At 43.6% G+C, this 21,011-nt stretch overlaps 1 protein-coding gene across 1 annotated transcript; it reads left to right on the forward strand.

Annotated features, from left to right (window-relative positions):
• Positions 1–232: 232 nt before the first annotated feature.
• On the forward strand, positions 233–20,781 carry phyh (phytanoyl-CoA 2-hydroxylase). The gene is made up of 9 exons (XM_078552952.1): positions 233–384; positions 2,752–2,807; positions 8,172–8,282; positions 8,379–8,547; positions 10,364–10,445; positions 11,312–11,493; positions 16,840–16,989; positions 18,193–18,327; positions 20,331–20,781. The coding sequence occupies exons 1-9, from the start codon at positions 337–339 to the stop codon at positions 20,382–20,384; spliced, it is 987 nt and encodes a 328-aa protein (XP_078409078.1). The 5' UTR covers positions 233–336; the 3' UTR covers positions 20,385–20,781.
• The last annotated feature ends 230 nt before the right edge of the window (positions 20,782–21,011 follow it).

Raw genomic sequence — 21,011 nt, forward strand, 5'->3', positions numbered from 1 at the left:
GAAACCTCCACTGTGAGTTTATAATGCTGAATTCCACTAAAGTGAAAGATTATTTTTTTTTTGCAGGATTTTCCGACAAGCCCTGGCGGGGGTCAGTTGCATTTTGCAATTAAAGCAGAGCCGTTCAAAACATGCTAATAAGTAGAGGGTCGAAGCCAAATGGGCGCGGCCTGTGTTAATGTTTACGTTTTTGCAGGAAAGGCGTTTTATACGCAACTTCCAGGGGTGGCTCAGTCCCTGTGTGTGTGTGACCTGTTGGAGTGGATCCCTGCCTGAGCTGCACTCTGCACTCGGGCATCTCCCCCTCTCTCTCTCCCCGTCTCTCTCTGCTTCGCAATGGCTGCCCGGCTGAAAGTGATTTTGCAACATCTGGACTCCGGAGTTGTATCCTTTTTGTCTTTAATCAGTTAAGCACCACGGAGGAGGAGGAGGGGGGTGAATTTTGGCCCGAGGTTTGTTCCTCGCTCGCCCCCCGCGGCTCTTCCGCCAGGATTACGGCGGAATTTTGGCGCAGATATTCCACCGGGAGGGCCATCTCCAAAAACCGTTCACCGGTTGTCTGAACGCTGAGGAGGTTGTGTCAGGGGGCAGATGTGGTGTCAGGGGGCAGATGTGTCAGGGGCAGAGGTTGGCAGGCGAGATCTGCTGGCACTTTAAGCGCCTCCTGAGGCTTCCTGCCCTTTAGGCATCATTTCCTGAAACGACACGTCCTGAAAATCAGACTCCTGGCGATGTACACGGGTCGCAGAGAGATTGTTGTGATCCGGTTGTGGCTCTGGTGGGCAGCATTGTCACCCTGAGTTAGAAAGCTGAAAGTTTCCAGTTCCCGGTGCACTGAGGGTGGGAGTAGTGCTGCACGGTCGGTGGTGCTGTCATTCTGAGCAAACAATTAAACCGAATGCCCTCTGGATAATTGTTTTAAAACATTGTTTTAAAATGATCAATTTCTCCCAACAGTTATCCTCAAGCTAAATCAGTAAAAAAAAAGATTGCCTTTCTATAGCACCTTTCGTGACTACAGGAAGTAATTTTGTAGCCAATTAATACTTTGATGGAAAGCACTGTTGCAGTGTGGAAACATAGTAGCATTTGTGCACAGCAAGCTCCCACAACAATCATAATGCCCGCCTGAGAGAGCGGACAGGGTCTTGGTTTAACGTCTCTGGAATGGCCTCCTCCTGTGCCATATATGACTGTAAGATGGCACCTCCAACAGTGCAGCACTCCCTCAGCGCTGTACTGCAATGTCAGCCTTGATCTTGTGATCAAGTCTTGGAGTGAGACTTGAACCCATTAACTTCTGACTCAGCAGAGGTGCTACCAACCAACAGGGCTACAGCGGACTCTTAATCTGGCCATTACCTTGTCGCTGTTTATGAGATCTTGCTGTGTGCAAGTTTGCTGCCATGTTTCCTATATTAGGAGAGTGACTTCACTTCTGGAGTACTTCCTTGGCTATGAAGAGCTTTGAGACATCCTGAAGTCCTGAAAAGTAATATATAAATGTTCAACTTCTTTCCAAAGAATTTGCTCTGATACTACAAATTTGATTACACATAAATTGATTACTTTTGTTTGCTTCTTTATGCATTATATTTCAGCTTTGTGCCTTGCTCCTCACAGAGTTTTGGACTCAAGACTCACTTCAACCCTCTGATAGTCATGGGAATGATCTTGGGCTGAGAAATTTAACTTGGGCTATTTTTTTTTCTATATTCTTTCATCTAATGTGGCTCTTACTGGCAAGGACAGCATTTGTTGCTAATCCCTAACTGCCCTTGAACTGAATATTTCAGAGGGCAGTTAAGAGTCAACCACATTGCTGTGGGTCTGGAGTCACATGTAGGCCAGACCCCAGGTAAGGATGGCAGGTTTCCTTCCCGAATGGACATTAATGAACCAGATGGGCTTTTCACAATTTATGCTGGTTGTCATGGTCACTAGCTTTCAATTCCAGATTGGTTAATTGAAACGAAATTCCACCAGCTGCCGTGGTGGGATTTGGACCCATGTCCCCACCCGGGCCTCTGGGTTACTAGTCCAATGACATCACAACTACACCACCAGTTTCGCTCTTCCCCACCTGTTGTTGGTACAAAATGGTTGGCGCAGTCCCGACATGCACCCAAAGACACTGAACCTGAAGCCAAAGTGAAATGGACCTTTGGCTTTGTTTACAGTGAAGTGGTGAGAGGTGGATGCTGGTTGGATAACCCAGTGCAGCTTGCTGGTAGGCTCACGGAGAGTCCAACTTCTTTCTCCTTGTTTGATGGAAGGAGGTTGTGTCATCGAGTTCAGGATGGAAATTAACGTGTGGCTAGAATCTACCTAACCCTGAATTACTTGGTCACTGATCCAGTTGGCACTGTAAAGCTATGTAAAAAATACCAAACCTCATGACAGAATGATACAGCACAGAAGGAGGCCATTTGGCCTATCATGTCAGTGCTGGGTCTTTGAAAGAGCCATCCAACTATTCCTGCTCCCTTGATCTTTCCTCAGAGCCTTACAGAATGTTCTTCTTCAAATATTTATCCAATTCTCTTTTGTTATTGAATCTGCTTCCACCGTCCTTTCAGGCAGCACGTTCCAGATCACAGCTTGCTGTGTTAAAAAAAAGAAATAAATTTGCTTTCTTACATCCAGGAATGATCACATTTTATTCACCTAAAGTGTCAAAAAAAACTGCACTAAACAAACAAAATCTCATCAAATCTCAAGCTGATTTATTTTCCTTCATCCATATTTCAGACAGCCGTCCCCACCTCAGGTGAAGTCACAACACACACTTCCCCTGAAAGATTCAGGTAAGTAATGGGCCAAATCTTGCTGGCGTCAGCATGATTCTTATCCAGACCACTGTTAATGCGCAAATTAGCCAGCAAACTCAGGAGAGTAAGAGATAGCGCTCTAAATTGCTAATTTCCAGAACTTGCTGGTCAATTTACATTCCTTTGCCATTCACTTTGCACAAACAACATCTCAACCTCAAGTCTTTCTGTTGTAAGAACTTGCTGGATTTGCTCATTAATTAGCTGTTAAACACGCACAAAAATATAAAGGTTATAATTAATAGTGTAAGTACCTTTTAAACGACAAGATAATTGTTAATGTAATGCCGATGAATTTTTCTGGCCCAGAAAGGGAACAATTTAAAATGTTCAGTCTAGCTCAGGAACGCAGTAAATTCTTCTTGGGGATTGTAAAAATGTTATACTCTACATTTTATGTTTTATTTTTCCTTTCAGCCTTTCTCTCTCTCTCTCAATCTACTCCCTTTAGTTCTCATCTGTACCTGATTTAATTCTAATGCACCTTCTCCATCACTCCGCTGTTGCTTTCTCAATTCTTAAATCTAATTAATTGGTTGTGCCACTCATGAAGGTCTCAGATGCCCTCCCTGCATCATTACGAACTTGCCCTTCAGCAAGTTACGGCACGAGAATCTTTCAAGGTGAAGGGTGCAGAAAAAAAGCAACGGTACCACAGGCCCCTTCTGTGTCTAAATTGCATTTGTATATAGATATATATCTTTATGAATTCCATAAGTATTAGTGGAGAACACAAGCAAGTAATAACATGTTAAGAGTGAAGTTTGTTAAATATTTTCTTACAAGACACGGTATTTATTCTTCTTTCCCATGGCCCCCTCAATATTTCCTGTTGCTGAGACTAGATGAGTATTACAGAGAGCCAGCAGACATGATGGGCCAAATTACCACCTCCTGTGTAGTAAAGACTCTGATTCTCTGCAGGTTTTGCTTTATCTTTTTTCCTCAGCTGTGGATGTCTGTACATCTGATAACAAATTTGCTTAATTTGAGGGATGGTGGATGTATCTCTGTGAGCTGGGGCCAGTTTACTTTACTGTACTCCTCTAAAGTTGGTATATTTCTGTACAGTGCACAAGTAGTCTTCACGAGAAGCGTTACATTTATAGCATTTGAGGAAATGTGTATTTGATTGTTACCTGTGGGAAGAATTTGACTTGGGCCCTCTGGTTAAAATTCCCCTCCAGCCTTCTCCCATTATCTTCTTGCTGCTGAAGGTGGTGGCTGATGCCGGAGCACAGTTCCATGGTGCTGACCATGTTGCCCAAATGAACCATTCCTCATGTAAGAGTGTAGGTACTCATTTCTTCTGCTCTATTTGACCACACGGGTTATTACAGCTGAACCTGATACTGTAATTATTAACGGGTAAATGTATGCGATGCTGAGCCATACACACAGTTTGGCTTCACATCATCCAGGACAAAGCAGCCCCCTTGGGGGATTGGCACCCATTCCACAAACATTCATTCCCTCCACCACCAATGGACAGTGGCAGCACCGTGTACCATCTACAAGATGCACTGCAGAAACTCAACAAGGCTCCTTAGGCAGTGCCTTCCAAACCCACGATTGCTGCCATCTAGAAGGTCAAGGACAGCAGATAGATGGGAACATCACCACCTGGAAGTTCCCCTCCAAGCCACTCACCATCCTGACTTGGAAATATATCACTGTTCCTTCACTGGGTCAAAGTTCTGGAACTCCCTCCCTAACAGCACTGTGGGTGTACCTACACCACATGGACTGCAGTGGTTCAAGAAAGCAGCTCACCACCACCTTCTCAAGGACAACGAGGGATGGACAATAAATGCTGGCCCAGCCAGCGACGCTCACATCCCACGAATGAATAATAAAATTGGCTTGACAGTGAGCTGCGAAAAGCGGCTTTCCTTTGCCATTCAGGTGAAGAATCAGCCAGGATTTCCACTTCTTCCATTACAGAATAATAATCATACTTACATGTGCAATAGCCCAGTTTATTTCAATATTATTACCTATGTTTTGTAAATTTGCAATCTAATGTTATAAAGTTTGAACAGGATTTGGCTCAGTTGTGAGGATCAAATAGGGACTGATACTTGGCTGAGGTGTAGGAGGCCCAGCAGCTAAGGAATTGTGCCCGAGTAGGAGTTGCTTCCTTCAGGATTAGTACAAACCGGACTGCTGTTGCATATTTAAGGGAGGATCTACTTGCACTGGAGGTAGTACAGCAAAGGTTCACTAGATTGATCCCTGGGATGAGAGGGTTATCCTGTGATGAGAGGCTGAATAAATTGGACCTATATTCTCTGGAGTTCAGAAGAATGAGAGGTGATCTCATTGAAACGTACAGGGGCTTGACAGGGTGGACCACTGAGAGGTTGTTTCCCCTGGCTGCGGAACCTTGAACAAGGGAGCGCAGTCCCAGGATAAGGGGTGGATCATTTAAGGACTAAGATGAGGAGCAATTTCTTCGCTCAATGGGTTGAGAACCTCTAGAATTGTCTGCCCCAGAGGGTTTTGAAGGAGCAATCATTGAATATATTGTTGGCCTCTCAGAGAGTCAAGGGATACGGGGAATGGGCAGGAAAGTGGAGTTTACGCCCAAGATCAGCCATGACCATATAGAATGGCAGAGCAGGCTCGATGGGTCACCTGATCTACTCCATCTCTTGTGTAAGGTCCCACTCTGAGTCAGTACGTCAGTGCCTTACTTCACTCTCAACTGTATTTTTACAGTTGTGCAACAGCATTTGGGCATGAGGTTGGGGTAGGAGGTGCAGAATTATCAATGACAATGATCTTCAGCAGAAACAGGAAATGCCGCAATCATTCAATAAGTTACTTAACATCAGTGGAGAGAACAGATAAATGAATGTTTCAAGTTCAGAATTATTCTGATCAGGGGTCTGCCTCTGAAATGTTAACTTCTACGTGTTCTCTAAACAGATGCTAACTGATCTGCTGAGTGTTTGCAGCGTTTTCTGCTCTCATTTTGGATTTTTAGCACCTGAATTCGAATGGATGTTTGCACAAAATGTGGAGGGTCATGAACTCTAGCCCAGATACTGCCTTCTCCAAATCAGGGCCACAAACAACATAGACTTTAAACTCCCTGATTGTTGCCTGCCTCCAAAAAAATCAGTTTGACGTAGAAATGCAGACTTTACTGTCTTAAAACAGTAGAAAAAGTCAAGAAATTATAATATGATTAGTATAATGTAATTAATAGAATACTGGTTTGGCTTTTTCTGTTAACCATTATTTTGAAAGAGGCAACTGCTGAAGTTGCAACTGGGGGATTTGGCATGGGAAAGTCATCATGTACAACAGTGTGGGGAAGCTGGATTGAAGGTTGCCAGCATGGACAGACTGGGCCGAATGGCCAGTTTCTATGTAGTTCACAATCGAAGTGGCAGTCACTGAAAGACATTGCTTCCAAAGAGTGCTTCTATTCATAATTCAGTTGTCTTGCACTCTACTCCACTAGGTAATTTCCCCCAAAATGTTATCAATTCTCACCATTTTAAATAAGATCGTTCTGTAAAATAAATAAGGGAATGTGAAAAAAGAATCCAAAATGGTATTAAAGTTCATTGCATTGCTTTATAGTAATTTTATTAGAGATACAAGCCAATCGGCCACCATTAAAGATAATGTACAAAATTATAATATGTAGTAATACAACACTGTCGGGGTGTGCTAGCACAGTGCGAATGTTACTGGACTAATGATCCAGAGACACGAGTTCAAATCCCACCATGGCAGCTGGGGGAATTTAAATCCAATTAATTAATTAATCTAGAATTAAACACTAGGTTTCATTAATAATGGTCGTGAAACTACTGGATTATAAAAGCCCAGCATTCACTAATGCCCTTTAGGGAAAGGGAAGCTGCTGTTTCTACCCAGTCTGGCCTACACGTGACTCCAGACCCACAGCATCCTGACTGACTCTGAACTGCCCTCTGAAATAGCCTAGCGAGGCACTCAGCTGTATCAAATCCTGACAGAGAATGCACTGTACCTGCCCCACATGGACTGTAGTGGTCAAGAAGGTGGCTCACCCCCACCTTTTCGAGGGTAATCAGGGACGGGCAACACTTTGCCAGCGGTGTTCACATCCCAAGAACAACTTTTTTAAAAGATTGATATGAACAATTATGACGTAGGGATTGGGTTGGCCAAAAATCAGTCGTTTTAAATGCGGTTTTAAAGGCTGATGAGAGCTGCAAAGTGTTTTTATACTTTCCATTTCATTAGCTGGGCATTAAAGGTCTGGTAACAAAAATAAAAATACCTGGAAAAAACTCAGCAGGTCTGGCATCATCTGCGGAGAGGAACACAGTTAACGTTTCGAGTCCGCATGACTCTTCAACAGAACTGAGTAAAAATAGAAAAGAGGTGAAATATAAGCTGGTTTAAGGGGGGGTGGGACAGGTAGAGCTGAATAGAGGGCCGGTGATAGGTGGAGATTGCCAAAAGATGTCATAGACAAATGGACAAAGAGGTGTTGAAGGTGGTGATGTTATCTAAGGTCTGGTAAGGTTTGTTCCTATTGATTTTAACCAGTACGGTTTGCAACATACAAAAGAAGTGCTTATGTTTTGATTTGTTGTTATATGGTATAAATTATTGTAGAAATCTAAAGAAAATAGTGTAAGCTTGATGAGAACAGATTGAAACCTTCTGGTGTAAGTGTTGTGTCCCGGTTCTGCGTTGCAACGCACTCTGTTTTCTTGTGCAGTCTTGTCTTACCGCTGCTGCTGGTGAACGCTCATGAGCCAGTAAAGGAATGTAATGTTTTCTGCTGAGTTTTGGTCTAATTGGGTGGAAGAGAATGATTGAAGAGTTTTTATAGGATGTGTTAAGCAGTTTCAATAAGGCCCCGCTGCTAACTCAGAAGATGGTGAACTAGAGTTCCCAGCAACCCCATTGAGTGAGCATGTCAAGGTGTTGAACTGATTTTTGGAGTTTTAATTCCTGCTGTTGATGTTCAAGTTGACTTTTTTTCACCAAATTTGTCAACAACAAGAATTCCACCCACTTTTTTCGTGGGAATCTTGAGGGAAGAGGTGTATATTTTACTCCTCTGTCTCTCTACGTCTTTGGAAAGTTTACCCTCTTTGAGTAAAATAAGAATATATCATCTTGCTGCAGCGTAAGGACTCTTGTACTTGGATTAGTCAACTAATACCCCTGAAAAATGGCCTGATCATCCCAGAGTAACTACTGGATAAAATATTCAATATCATGTGATAGGCACCAACAGAAAACAATGTCGTTTTTTTGTGCATTTTGTATTCTAAAAATAAATTGCATTAAGTCTTGTTAGTTGAAATGATGTTTTATTCCTAGCTACACTTTGGAAAGCCAATTTCTCACCCCTGAGCAGAGGCAGTTTTATGAGGAAAATGGATTCCTCCTTATTAAGAAGCTGGTTTCTGATGAAGATATTAAACTCTTCAGGTAAGCTGTTAAGCTTTAAAGAAAGAAAACTTGCATTTACATAACACCTTGTCACATTTTATGCCTTGGAATAAAAATTCTTTGCCTTTGTTATAGAGATGAGTTTGAGAGGATCTGCCGGAGGGAAGTTGAGGTTCCGATGTTAACGATAATGAGGGACGTAGGCGCTACTAAAATGGAGTATGTTCAGGATCAACAGGCTGTTTCTAAGATCCAAAATTTTGAGAATGATGAAGTACTGTTTAAATACTGCTGCTTGCCAGAGGTGAGAGACAAGCATTCGAAGCTAAATATAAAGAATATGTTTAATATGTTTAAAAATATTAATAAATGAAAGAGACCTTAGAATATCTGTGTGCATATATATCATATATCTGTATGTGTATATGGATCTATTGTGTGTGTATACATATGACCATTCTGGATAGAAACATTAAGCTTTGTTTTGTTAATAATCTGAAACATTTACATAACATTTTACATATGAATACAAACATATGAATTGGGAGCAGGAGTAGGCCACTCAGCCCCTCGAGCCTGCTCCACCATTCAACAAAATCATGGCTGATCTTATTGTAACCTCCTGCCTAACCCCGATAACCTTTCACCCCCTTGCTTATCAAGAACCCATCTACCTCTGCCTTAAAAATATTCAAAGACTCTCTTCCTCTAAAGGCGGTGGTAGCAGAGTTCCAAAGACTCATGACCCTCTGAGAGAAAATGTTTCCCCTCATCTGTCTTAAATTGGCAATCTCTTATTTTTAAACAGTGATCCTTAGTTCTAGATTCTCCCTCTCCACATCCACCCTGTCAAGACCCCTCAGGATCTTATATGTTTCATCAAGTTGCCTCTTACTCTTCTAAACTCCAGTGGATACAAGCCTAGCCTGTCCAACCTTTCCTCATAAGACGACCCACCCATTCCTGGTATTGGTGTAGTAAACCTTCTCTGAACTGCTTCTAATGCATTTACATCCATCCTTAAATAAGGAGACCAATACTGTGCACAGTACTCCAGATGTGGTCTCACCAGTGCCCTGTATAACTGAAGCATAACCTCCCTAGTTTTGTATTCAACTCTCCTCACAATAAATTATAACATTCTATTAGCTTTCCTAATTACTTACTGTACCCGTGTACCAGCCTTTTGTGATTCATGCACTAGGGCACCCAGATCCCTCCGAATCTCAGAGCTCCGCAATCTCTCTTCACTTAGATAATAAGCTTCTGTTTTATTCTTCCGGCCAAAATGGACAATTTCACATTATGCTACATTATACTCCATTTGCAAGATCTTTGCTGACTCACTCAACCTATCTACCTCTCTTAGCAGCCTCCTTAAGTCCTCTTCACAACTTAATTTCTTACCTATCTTTGTATCATCAGCAAATTTAGCAACCATACCTTCAGTCCCTTCATCCAAGTCATTTGTATGAATTTTAAAAGGTTGAGGTCCCAGTACTGTGCCTGTGGCACACCACTTATTACATCCTGGCAACCCGAAAAAGACCGGTGCATGCCTACTCTCTGTTTCCTGTTAGCTAGCCAATCTTCTATCCATGTCAATATTATACCCCCTACACCTTAAAATTTTATTTTCTGCAATAAACTTTGACATGACGCCTTATCAAATGCCTCCTGGAAATCTAAGTACAGTACATCCACCTGTTCCCCTTTACCCACAGCACATGTGACTCCTTCAAAGAACTCCACTTGGTTAAACATGATTTCCTTTTTACAAAACCACGTTGACTCTGCCTGATTGCCTTGAATTTTTCTAAGTGCCCTGCTGCAACATTTTTAATAATAGCTTCTACCATTTTCTCTATGACAGAACTGAAATTTCTAATGATTCTGTCAGTCAATCCGTTGTGTGGGATAACTATATCAGCAGAATCTGATCTAACACTATTTTACTGCTCTCGTGCTGTACCCTCATTTTTTTGTCTTCAAGTGTTTATCTAGTTCCTTAAATTACCAACTGAATCGCTTCACAGCCAGTTTAGCGGCAGAAAATGTAACCTGTACAATGTGTCTTTTAGATGAAGTTCCTTCTCAATTTAGTCTGGTTCTGCTTTTAGATCTTGAAATATGTGGAGTGCTTTACTGGCCCTAACATCATGGCAATGCACACCATGCTGATCAACAAGCCCCCTGACACAGGTAAGAGAAGCGAAGGTTTGCTAAATGGATATTTAAAATTAGTGCAGTGACAGTTTGCAGCCCTTGGGTAATTTTCTTAAGTAAGTAATTCGTTTGTTCTTCCACTGTCATAAGCAGAAAACTTTTCAACTGCAAATCTTTGAGGAATTGAAACAATTAATTCCTTAATTTAATACTGTCCCCTTTGCCTGTAGAATTGTTCTCAATTTTCTGATAACAACTGCAATCCAATTGTAATATTATGTTACGGTGAGCTCTCACTGGGTAAGTAATTATTAAAACAGGGAGGTGGTGGCATAGTGGTATTGTCACTGGTCTAGTAATCCAGATACCCAGGGTAATGCTCTGGGGACCCAGGTTCGAATCCCACCACAGCAGATGGTGAAATTTTGAATTTGATTTTTTTAAAAATGGAATTAAAAGTCTAACGCTGACCGTGAAACCCTTGTGGATTGTCATAAAAACCCATCTGGTTCTCTAATGCCCTTTAGGGAAGGAAATTTGCTGTCTTTACCCGGTCTGGCCTACACGTGACTCCAGCCCCACAGCAATGGTGCCCTCTGAAATGGCCTAGCAAGCCACTCAGTTTCCAAGGGCAGTTAGAGATGGGCAATAAATGCTGGCCCACCCTGCGACCTCCACATCCCATGAACGAATAAAGAGAGAAGCGAATAAAAATAAAAAACTTTCTCAATTGTTTTTCCCCACACGTGGTCGATCTCAGTAGTTAACATGCAGTTGTGCTAATCTCAGGGCATATTCCAGGAATCTCAAACCTTGTGGCAATAACTCACTGGGATACGGGAGGGACAATAAAAGTTTGTCAACGATGTAAAAGTGATGTCGGTACGTGTGTGCGTTCTCAGGAAAGAAGACCTCTCGTCATCCTTTGCACCAGGACCTGCATTATTTCCCATTTAGGCCTGTGGACCAGATCGTGTGTGCCTGGACTGCTATGGAGAGAGTGGACCGCAGCAATGGGTGCCTCGTTGTGCTGCCAGGGACACACAAGGGCACAATGAAACCGCATGACTACCCTGAGTGGAACGTATGTACTGGGCTACAATGCTGCTCGTATGCCAATCTTTTATTATTTTTTAAAAAAATAATAAGTCCTGCAAATACATGACACGTAAAGAAAATCACACTGGGTAGAAAAACGAAGGGGCGATGATACAAAGTCGAGGAAGCAGAATAAAAAAAACCTGACAATAATGTTTTTGAGACGATATACACTATTTGGTGGTGATTCAGGCATTGACCATGAAGACTAATAATAACACCGTCATGTTATTGCACAATAAACGCAGGCAGAAAGTGCAACAAAACATTAGACATCGTTAGAAACGCATTCATTTTTTCGTGTTTTGCAAAACTTTTTTTTTTCAAGTATGATTTATTTTGGTCTAAAGCCTTCATTCTTAAAAAACAAACAGGTTCCAGCAGATGTGGAAGTGTCAGGTACAGAATGCTGACACTTCCACAGAAACACTCTGCTGTTGTGGTGTGGAGGATTAGAGTGGCAGATGAGAAGAGGTTGGGTCAGCCGGAGATGGGAAAGGAGGCAGGTGAACCAGGGGATGGAAGCAGAAATTGCCGGGAATGCTCAGCAGGTCAGGCAGCGTCTGTGGAACGAGAGCCAGAGTTCACGTTTCGAGTTGAACATGGCTTCTTCAGGATGGTGGGTGTGTTTAGAACGTCTTGTTCTGAGAAAGAGTCACATTGGGCTCGAAACGCTAACTTACTTTCTCTCACCATAGATTCTGCTGGACCTGCTGTGAGTTTTCCCTGCGCTTTGTTTTCATGTTGGATCTCCAGTACCTGCAGGATTTTACTTTTATGTAACTGTAGAGTAGGGCGCTGTGTTATCGGCGGTATGCCTGGCCCCACCATGGTTTTACCAGTGGCAGGGGTAAGTGTCGGCTGGGCTGCTCGTCTGTGGCCCATTCGAAGCCCTTATATGAGCAATTAATGTCCATTTAAGGGCCTGAATCCTGCTACTGCTCAGATTTGACAGGCAGCAAATGAAACCTGTCTAACATGCAGCCCTGCATGTTTGGCCTAGCGCATGCTGGTCATTGAAAATTGCGGTGATGGGTGAGGGGGTGTTGGGGTCGTGAGTGAGTTAGTGCCAATTCGTAACACCCCACCCCCACAGTTTCCCCTCCCCACATCCACCCTCCTCCCCCTTGTCCTGTCTAACATGACCCCACACCACCACCTCCCCCGCCCCCCCTTCTCTTCCAGCCCAGCCCCGGCAAGATTCCTGACTTACCTGTGTGTCCCAGGTACAATGCTCAAAGCCTTCTCGATGGCGCTATGAGCCCCGCAGCGCTGCTGCCCTCCAATTGGCTGACAGCTCTATGAGAGGGGGCTCCTTCCGGGAGAAGGGGCAAAGTCTCGCCTGATGATTAAAAACCCCGTCACCCGAAAAATTAAAGTGGGGCTCGCCCCCAGCGTTTACATTGGGGGTGAAGGGAGCCCACCCTCAGTGTATAATCCAGTCCTGCGTGTCCCAAGGTCACCAAGGGGAGGATTTCCCCCTCGGGGGGTCTGGGGGGGGGGTGCGGTTCTGCAAGGATCCACCTCCCGTGATCAGGCCCCGACCACGATTTCATGCCCGCTGGCCAATTAACGGGCAGCCAGCATGAATTCAGCGCTGAAGCTCTCAGCGCTGCCTGGGTGGGGAGGGGCAGGGTGAGCGTGGAAGTCAGCGCAATGCACGGGGGGGGTACGCGCACTGAAAGCTCCCCGAAGGCACAGAGCTTGTCTCACGGAGGTGAAGGTTTCTAACATTAAAAATAAAGATTTTAAAATTGAGGTGAACATATGTCCCCCTCGTGTGACTCTCTCACATGAGCAGGGACAATGTCAAAAATGAGTGTTAAAAAGTTTTTATTTATTTTTTTAACCGCTGGCCGAGATCTCACCCGGCCCGTGGATGAGGCTTCGCAAAAAAATGCAAAGGCCGCTTTGGCCTATTTTGCCCACCTGCCAACCACAAGGTCGGATGGGCAGGGGAAAAATTCAATTTAATGAATGAATTAATGGCTTTAACAGCTCTTGTTAATTGCCGGCCGGCGCCTTGCTGACTCCCGGGAGTGCCTGCCCGCCGTCCGAAATATCGTGCAAGTGTGCGAAGATGGTGGGATACTCGCCCGACGTCAGCGTGCGCTATGGCACGCTCGTGTGTGTCGGCGCGTGCCCACACACCCAGCTGAAAATCCTGGCCCAAGGAAAAGGGGGAAACCAAAATGTATTTCAGGCAATAGAAGAAACTATTAGGGGGATTGAATAACAGAAGATATAAGGAGCAGCACAATCAGTCAAATTAGTGAAGGTTTATGTTCTTTAGGTTTTAGCAACTTTATTTGAGTTTGGTGGGCGCGGAGTTCTTTAGTGCCCACAGCAAGACCACAGTAACGTGAGTGATAGGAAATTGGTTTACTTTGTACCTCTCCTTTGCTGCCAGTGCTGGCTGTAAATGACCAGGTATAAGAAGTAGATTAAATGTACCATTTCTCAGCTTTGATGTCTCTCATCTTCATGTACTTAATCTTTATAAGCCTCAGTACAAAAGTCACCGATGAATGTAGGAGCTTATGTCTTTGAGGATTGCATGTTAATATTTCAGTTGAATCCCAGATTAAGAAAACTAATATAGATGTGATAACTCAGGAAACAGTAGCTAAATTTGCAACCCAGCACTTGGTTACTTGTATAATAGTTTGATTTTTAAAACCTCGGTATTCCTTCTTTGCTCATTGTAACATGGTTTTCGGACAACAGTTCACATAATCCTGAGGAATGTGCAGTGGCTGATATAAGCATTCTCCTTCTTCCTGATAAAAGCAAAAAACTGCAGATGCTGGAAATCCAAAACACAAACAAAAATACCTGGAAAAACTCAGCAGGTCTGGCAGCATCTGCGGAGAGGAACACAGTTAACGTTTCGAGTCCGTGTGACTCTTCAACAGAACTAAGGAAAAATAGAAAAGAGGTGAAATATAAGCTGGTTTAAGGGGTGGGGTGGGACAGGTAGAGCTGTATAGAGGGCCAGTGATAGGTGGAGATAACCAAAAGATGTCATAGACAAAAGGACAAAGAAGTGTTGACAGTGGTGATATTATCTAAGAAATATGCTAATGGTGACATTAAGGGTAGAAAACAGGACGAGCAAGGTACAGATAGTCCTAGTGGGGGTGGGGTGGGGGGAAGGGATCGAAATAGGCTAAAAGGTAGAGATAAAACAATAGATGGAAATACATTTAAAAATAATGGAAGTAGGTGGGAAAAGAAAAATCTATATTAATTATTGGAAAAAGGGGGATCAGAAAGGGGGTGGGGATGGAGGAGAGAGTTCATGATCTAAAGTTGTTGAAATCAATATTCAATCCGGAAGGCTGTAAAGTGCCTATTCGGAAGATGAGGTGCTGTTCCTCCAGTTTGCGTTGAGCTTCACTGGAACATTGCAGCAGGCCAAGGACGGACATGTGGGCATGAGAGCAGGGTGGAGTGTTGAAATGGCAAGCGACAGGGAGGTCTGGGTCATGCTTGCGGACAGACCGAAGGTGTTCTGCAAAGCAGTCACCCAGTCTGCGTTTGGTCTCTCCAATGTAGAGGAAACAGCATTGGGAGCAGCGAATGCAGTAGACTAAATTGAGGGAAGTGCAAGTGAAATGCTGCTTCACTTGAAAGGAGTGTTTGGGCCCTTGGACGGTGAGGAGGGGGGAAGTAAAGGGGCAGGTGTTGCACCTTCTGCGGTTGCATGGGAAGGTGCCGTGGGAGGGGGTAGAGGTGTAGGAGGTGATGGAGGAGTGGACCAGGGTGTCCCGGAGGGAACGATCCCTGCGGAATGCCACCAGAGGGGGTGAAGGGAAGATGTGTTTGGTGGTGGAGTTGGCGGAAATGGCGGAGGATGATCCTTGAATGCGGAGGCTGGTGGGGTGATAAGTGAGGACAAGGGGGACCCTATCATGTTTCTGGGAGGGAGAGGAAGGTGTGAGGGCGAATGCACGGGAGATGGGCCGGACACGGTTGAGGGCCCTGTCAACGACCGTGGGTGGAAAACCTCGGTTAAGGAAGAAGGAAGACATGTCAGAGGAACTGTTTTGGAAAGTGACATCATCAGAACAGATGCGACGGAGGCGAAGGAACTGAAAGAATGGGATGGAGTCCTTACAGGAAGCGGGGTGTGAGGAGCTGTAGTCGAGGTAGCTGTGGGAGTCGGTAGGCTTGTAATGGATATTGGTGGACAGTCTACCACCAGGAATTGAGACAGAGAGGTCAAGGAAGGGAAGGGAAGTATCGGAGATGAACCATGTGAAAATGATTTTGCACTCCTCCTTCTCCTTGAGTTCCCTGCCCAAAGGCAGGTCCTTGGGATTATTCACCGAACCGCAGCAAAGTGTCATGATTTTTACAATGGGTAGGGAGAGGACGCGGGCCCAGAGTCTACCTCAGCTGGAATGGGGATCGAACCCTGTACTGTTGGCATTAACCTGAACAACATGCTAGTCGTCCAGCCAGCGCAAATCAAAAATACAGGCAGAGCTTTGAAAGACTATCGGAGTCTTTAAATCCCAGTTTTAATTGCAATTCACGCTCATTAATCTCTGCGGGAATATACGTTCCTAGTTTCATCTGAGCCAACGGGAGGAGCTGGGGATAACGTCATGGGGTGAAGGACTCTTTACCGTATTTTTGCACTCCTCCTTAGATCTGGAAGTCTGTCCAATAGTGACCCCTCCCTAGATGTTGTCAGAACAACTTTTTAATTAGTTCAGAAGGAGGTAGGTTTGAGCAGTGTGTCACAGAGCCTATCGCGGCAGCCTGAGTAACTCCTCATTTGAGACTGAATTTGGAGGTTTGTCGGGCACCCAGCAGTAATAAAGCATTTCAGCGATTTCCTCGGTTGTATAATGGAATAGTTTCTGTTGAATGATCCTTTCTCCTTTTACTGGCATCACTTAATTGGAGATTTCCCTCCTTGAGATAAAATACCGCTTTAGTTGCCCTTTGACAAAACCGTCTCAAGAAGGATAATTAATATCCTGGCTTAAAGCCTGACTCTACTTTAAGATCCCACTGCTAATTATGAAATCTCTTTCATTAATTATATTTTTAAATAAAAGTTTAGTATTCTACATTCGCCTAATAAAAGTTAATCTTGTACTTTTGGTGCAAGAATTATGAATGTTTCTACAACCGTCAAAAAATTGCTGTTCCTTGCAGTTGCTTCATCTCAGGCTTTCAACAAAAAGTATCTTCTAATTTAACTTATAAACACCCAAAATTGTGATTCCTCCAATTTCATATCATGCCAGCTGAAGATAAGTGCTTCCTGTTACCTATAAGTGTAATATGTTTGTTTTCCCATCCACTGTATCTTCAGGATGGTGTCAATAAGATGTATCACGGCATAAGTGATTACGATCACAATCATCCCAGGGTTCACCTCCTGATGGAGAAGGGTGACACAGTATTCTTCCATCCCCTGCTCATCCATGGATCGGGAACAAATCATACTGAAGGCTTCCGAAAGGTACGGGGCCACTTGTGATGGGGGGGTGGGGTGGGGGGGAGGAGTGGGGGGGGGTGCATAGATCAGATCTCTCTCACACTTCATGTAGCAGATGGAAAGAAGTTCCATCACCGTCTTGTGCAAAACCAGCTAACCCCACAACTTGTACCTGGATCCTCGCTGATTTATTATGACTGACTGCCAAACTCTCAAATACATTTGTCAGGAGGGCTATTGGGCTGGAATTTCTCCCACTTTTGATTATCTGAGTTAGTTGATGTTTATATATGAAAAAGAATTCTGGTTTATAAGTCAAGTCTTCTGTGTAATGTTCAGGTCCAGTGGTTTACAGGGAATTGAATAAGTCATATTCCATCTTTTTATGTGACTTTCAGGAATTTTCATTCGCGTTGTAGGGATCGCATCCTGAAATTCCATCTATTGTTCCACGGAACTGAAAAAGATTTTTTTTTTACAGCAGTTACTCCATTCTGTGTTTGCACAGAAAGATGAAATAATAGCTGAAAGGCTAATTGAAGCATTGTTAAGCACCTCCAAGCAGCCATCATCAGAAGCCTGGTAGCAAGTTGCCCGTTAATCCTCTTCTCTGAAAGAGAATGGGCAGTGATTCAGGAAGTGTTTGAATGTGCCTGATAGAAATAGGATTGGCTGCCTGGTTTCGAACACCAGTCTCGTCATTTGCAGTTTAATGCCAGTGGATCATATAACTTCCATTGGGATTGTTAATCTTAGGATAACCTTTAGGGCAAGATTGAGGTTAGATGTCAGGTCGTGGTCCTTCTCCCACAGAATATCGAACCTCTGGAACAGGCTGGCACCTCGTCCAGTGGACGCTGAGATCATTCAACCACGAGCTGGACCTGTGTCTGACTGGGGCGGAGATCACCTCTTACAAATGGTAGGTATGACACAGAATTCAGGGCCAGTGATCTCCTGGGCTAGTTCTGATGGCTCAGAGGGGAATTTCCCAGAATTTTCCCTCCCAAGTTGGCCTTGGTGTTTCCAGTTTTCCGTCTTTCCCAGGAGATCACACAGTTTTGGGTGGGGTGGGAAGTATATATATATTGTTCTACACAAGGGAACAGAACTGTGTGCGTCAGGCTGGATGTACTAGAGGATCTTCACCTGCATGTCATTGTTTGTGTGGTTGTAAGTTTATTTATTAGATATTACTGCACTCTGTGTTTGCATTCCTATTTTTAGGCAATCTCCTGTCACTTTGCAAGTTCTGAGTGCTACTACATTGATGTAAAGGGCACCAGCCAGGAAAATATTGAGCAAGAGGTTCTTGAGATAGCACATAACAAGTATGGCATTGACGCAGACATAACTATGTCGGTAGGTTTTTTTTGTCAAACTGACATACTACCTTGCAAGCAAAAACAGTCGCTACAAGTTTAAGTTCTTTCTATTGTTATATACCCTGTGCTTTCACCTCATGGGCAGCTACGGTTTGAAAGCATCAGTTTTCAAAGTTTCTATGTGGGGGACTCTCTGAAAATGTTAACGCAATCCTGAAGACTGATGCCACTTCTAGCACACTCGTAAGGATTCTCTCCCTGCACCTACACAGAGAAAAATGCTGCTATCATTGCATGCAATTCTGGTCGCCACATTACCAGAAGGATATGGAGGCGTTGGAGAGGGTGCGGAGGAGGTTTACCAGGATGCTGCCTGGTCCGGAGGTTATTAGCTATGAGGAGAGGTTGGAGAAACTCGGATTGTTCTCACTAGAATGACGGAGATTGAGGGTCGACTTGATAGAAGTTTACAAAATTATGAGTGACATGGACAGAGTAGATAGTCAGAAGCTTTTTCCCAGGGTGGAAGAGTCAATTACTAGGGGACATAGATTTAAGGTGAGAGGAGAAAACTATAGAGGAGATGTGCGGGGCAAGTTTTTTACGCAGAGGGTAGTGAGTGTCTGGAATTCGCTGCCAGAGGAGGTGGTGGAAGCAGGTACGATAGTGGTGTTTAAGAGGCAGCTTGACAAATACATGAACAGGATGGGAATAGAGGGATACGGACCCCGGAAGTGCAAAATGTTTTAGTTTGACAGGCAATATGATCGGCGCAGGCTTGGAGGGCTGAAGGGCCTGTTCCTGTGCTGTACTTTTCTTTGTTCTTTGTTGAATATTAATACACGTAAGCAACATGCTAGCAAGTCAACAAATACAGATGCAGTGTCTCCTGAAGCATTACTTGCAAAACAAGGTTCTAAAACCATGCATGTGACTTGTGAGCAATTCCTATTGGACAACACTGCTGAACATGGCACTACCACATTGACTATAGAAGGAGCTATATCATATTTACAAATCAAACTGAAGATCTCTATAGGCGGAATGTAATTACTGTGTTTTCCCCAGTGTTAACTGCTGGAGTCCACTTGTGAAATTCCAGAACTCTGGCTCTAAGATCATAAGAAATAGGAGCAGGATTAGGCCATGTGGCTTTACCATTCAGTTAGATCATGGCTGATCTGATTGTGGCCTCTATTCCATTTTCCTGCCTGTCCCTGTAATCCTTGACTCCCTTGTCAATCAAATATTTGTCTAACTCGCCTTGAATATATTCAATGACCCAGCCTCCACTGCTCTCTGGGGAAGAGAATTCCAAAGACTAACGATCCCCTGAGAGAATACATTTTCTCTTCCTCCCCTTCTTAAATGGGAGACCTCTTATTTTGAAACTGTACCCCACCAGCCCCCACTAGTTCTAGATTCCCTCACAAGGAGAAACATCCCCTCAGCATCCACCCTGTCAAGCACCCCCCAGAACCTTATATCTTTCAATAAGATCACCTCTCATTCTTCTAAACTCCAATGAGTATAGGCCCAAACTGCTCAACCTTTCCTCATAAGACAACCCTTCATCTCAGGAATCAGCCTAGTCAACCTTCTTTGAACCTTCTGTAACAGTGATCCTGAATAAATGTCCCCCCAACAAAACTGTTTTGCTTGTACAATGAGGTTGCTCAGCTTTGGATTTTTGCTCTCATTGACTTTTCCCTACATTTCAAAGTGCTGCTGCTGTATCTTGATGTGGGTTCACACTTGCATTACAGGATCTCAGCTCTGACGTTGAAGGAGGTGCTGAGAAGGCAGCTTGCTTCTCCAGAGACAGGAGGGGAGAACCGGGGGACTTAGCTAGCAATAGTAACCCCATAAGACTGAAGGAGAGGGAAGGAATCTCAGACAAAATAATACTAAGGAATGAGTATGCATACTCTCCCCACCCCTCATGGCACGGCATCTATGACAATCCCAAAGCACCATGTTGTCTTGCAGTCAGGTCTGAAGGGAACCAGTACCAATACCTCTTTGGTTTCATCTTTCTAGGATATCTGGAGTTTCAAAGGACGTCTTGTGCAGGGAGAGAGACTCAATCTGTAGAATTGTCTGGGATTTGGCTCTGAGTAACCAGTGGAGAACGCTGTAGGTTTACACCGAATATGCATCCATGCATCACCGTGATTGATTAATTATTTGTGTTTATAAAATATAACCTCATCATGTTTAGTGTAATTTGAATGCACCTTACTTATTTCAGAATGATCTTTAAGAGTATACATTGCTCCCTGTATTAATCCTTGGTGCGGTAATAAAACAGTGCTGTGATATAATTTAAAGAATGTTTCCAATTAAAGATGCCTGTAACGTATCCAGCTAGGTGCTGACTGTCATCGATTCTGACTGCCCTTTTGTTATTTGATTTTAATTGAGTATTTTCAGTTCTTCTATCTGTTAATTTATATTGCTGTCAATACAAAATTAAATTTAGTTGAATTCAGACATGCCTTTTAGTGTATTGCTCATTCAATTGAAGAAACACTACATATGAATATTTTTTAACAGAATATTTTGACTGGTTTATCAACATTGCCCCATGGCTGATTTGGTGAACTCACTGCTTGTTCTGAAGTAGAGCCACACAGGTAAGCAAGGTACCATCAGTTACACAACCTCAGCCAGCGTAACAATAGAAACAGTACAAGTAACCTCAATACACAACTAGCTACC

The sequence above is a fragment of the Cetorhinus maximus genome, chromosome 12, assembly GCF_964194155.1.
Source record: "Cetorhinus maximus chromosome 12, sCetMax3.hap1.1, whole genome shotgun sequence".
NCBI classification, from domain to species: domain Eukaryota; kingdom Metazoa; phylum Chordata; class Chondrichthyes; order Lamniformes; family Cetorhinidae; genus Cetorhinus; species Cetorhinus maximus.

Bases quoted from the DNA above. Each gene is read 5' to 3' on its own strand.
- phyh (XM_078552952.1), top strand. From the start codon at position 337: ATGGCTGCCCGGCTGAAAGTGATTTTGCAACATCTGGACTCCGGAGTT. The intron at 10,446-11,311 runs GTAAGAGAAGCG...GTGCGTTCTCAG, and splicing joins CAACAAGCCCCCTGACACAG to GAAAGAAGACCTCTCGTCAT. The intron at 18,328-20,330 runs GTAGGTTTTTTT...TCATCTTTCTAG, and splicing joins ACGCAGACATAACTATGTCG to GATATCTGGAGTTTCAAAGG.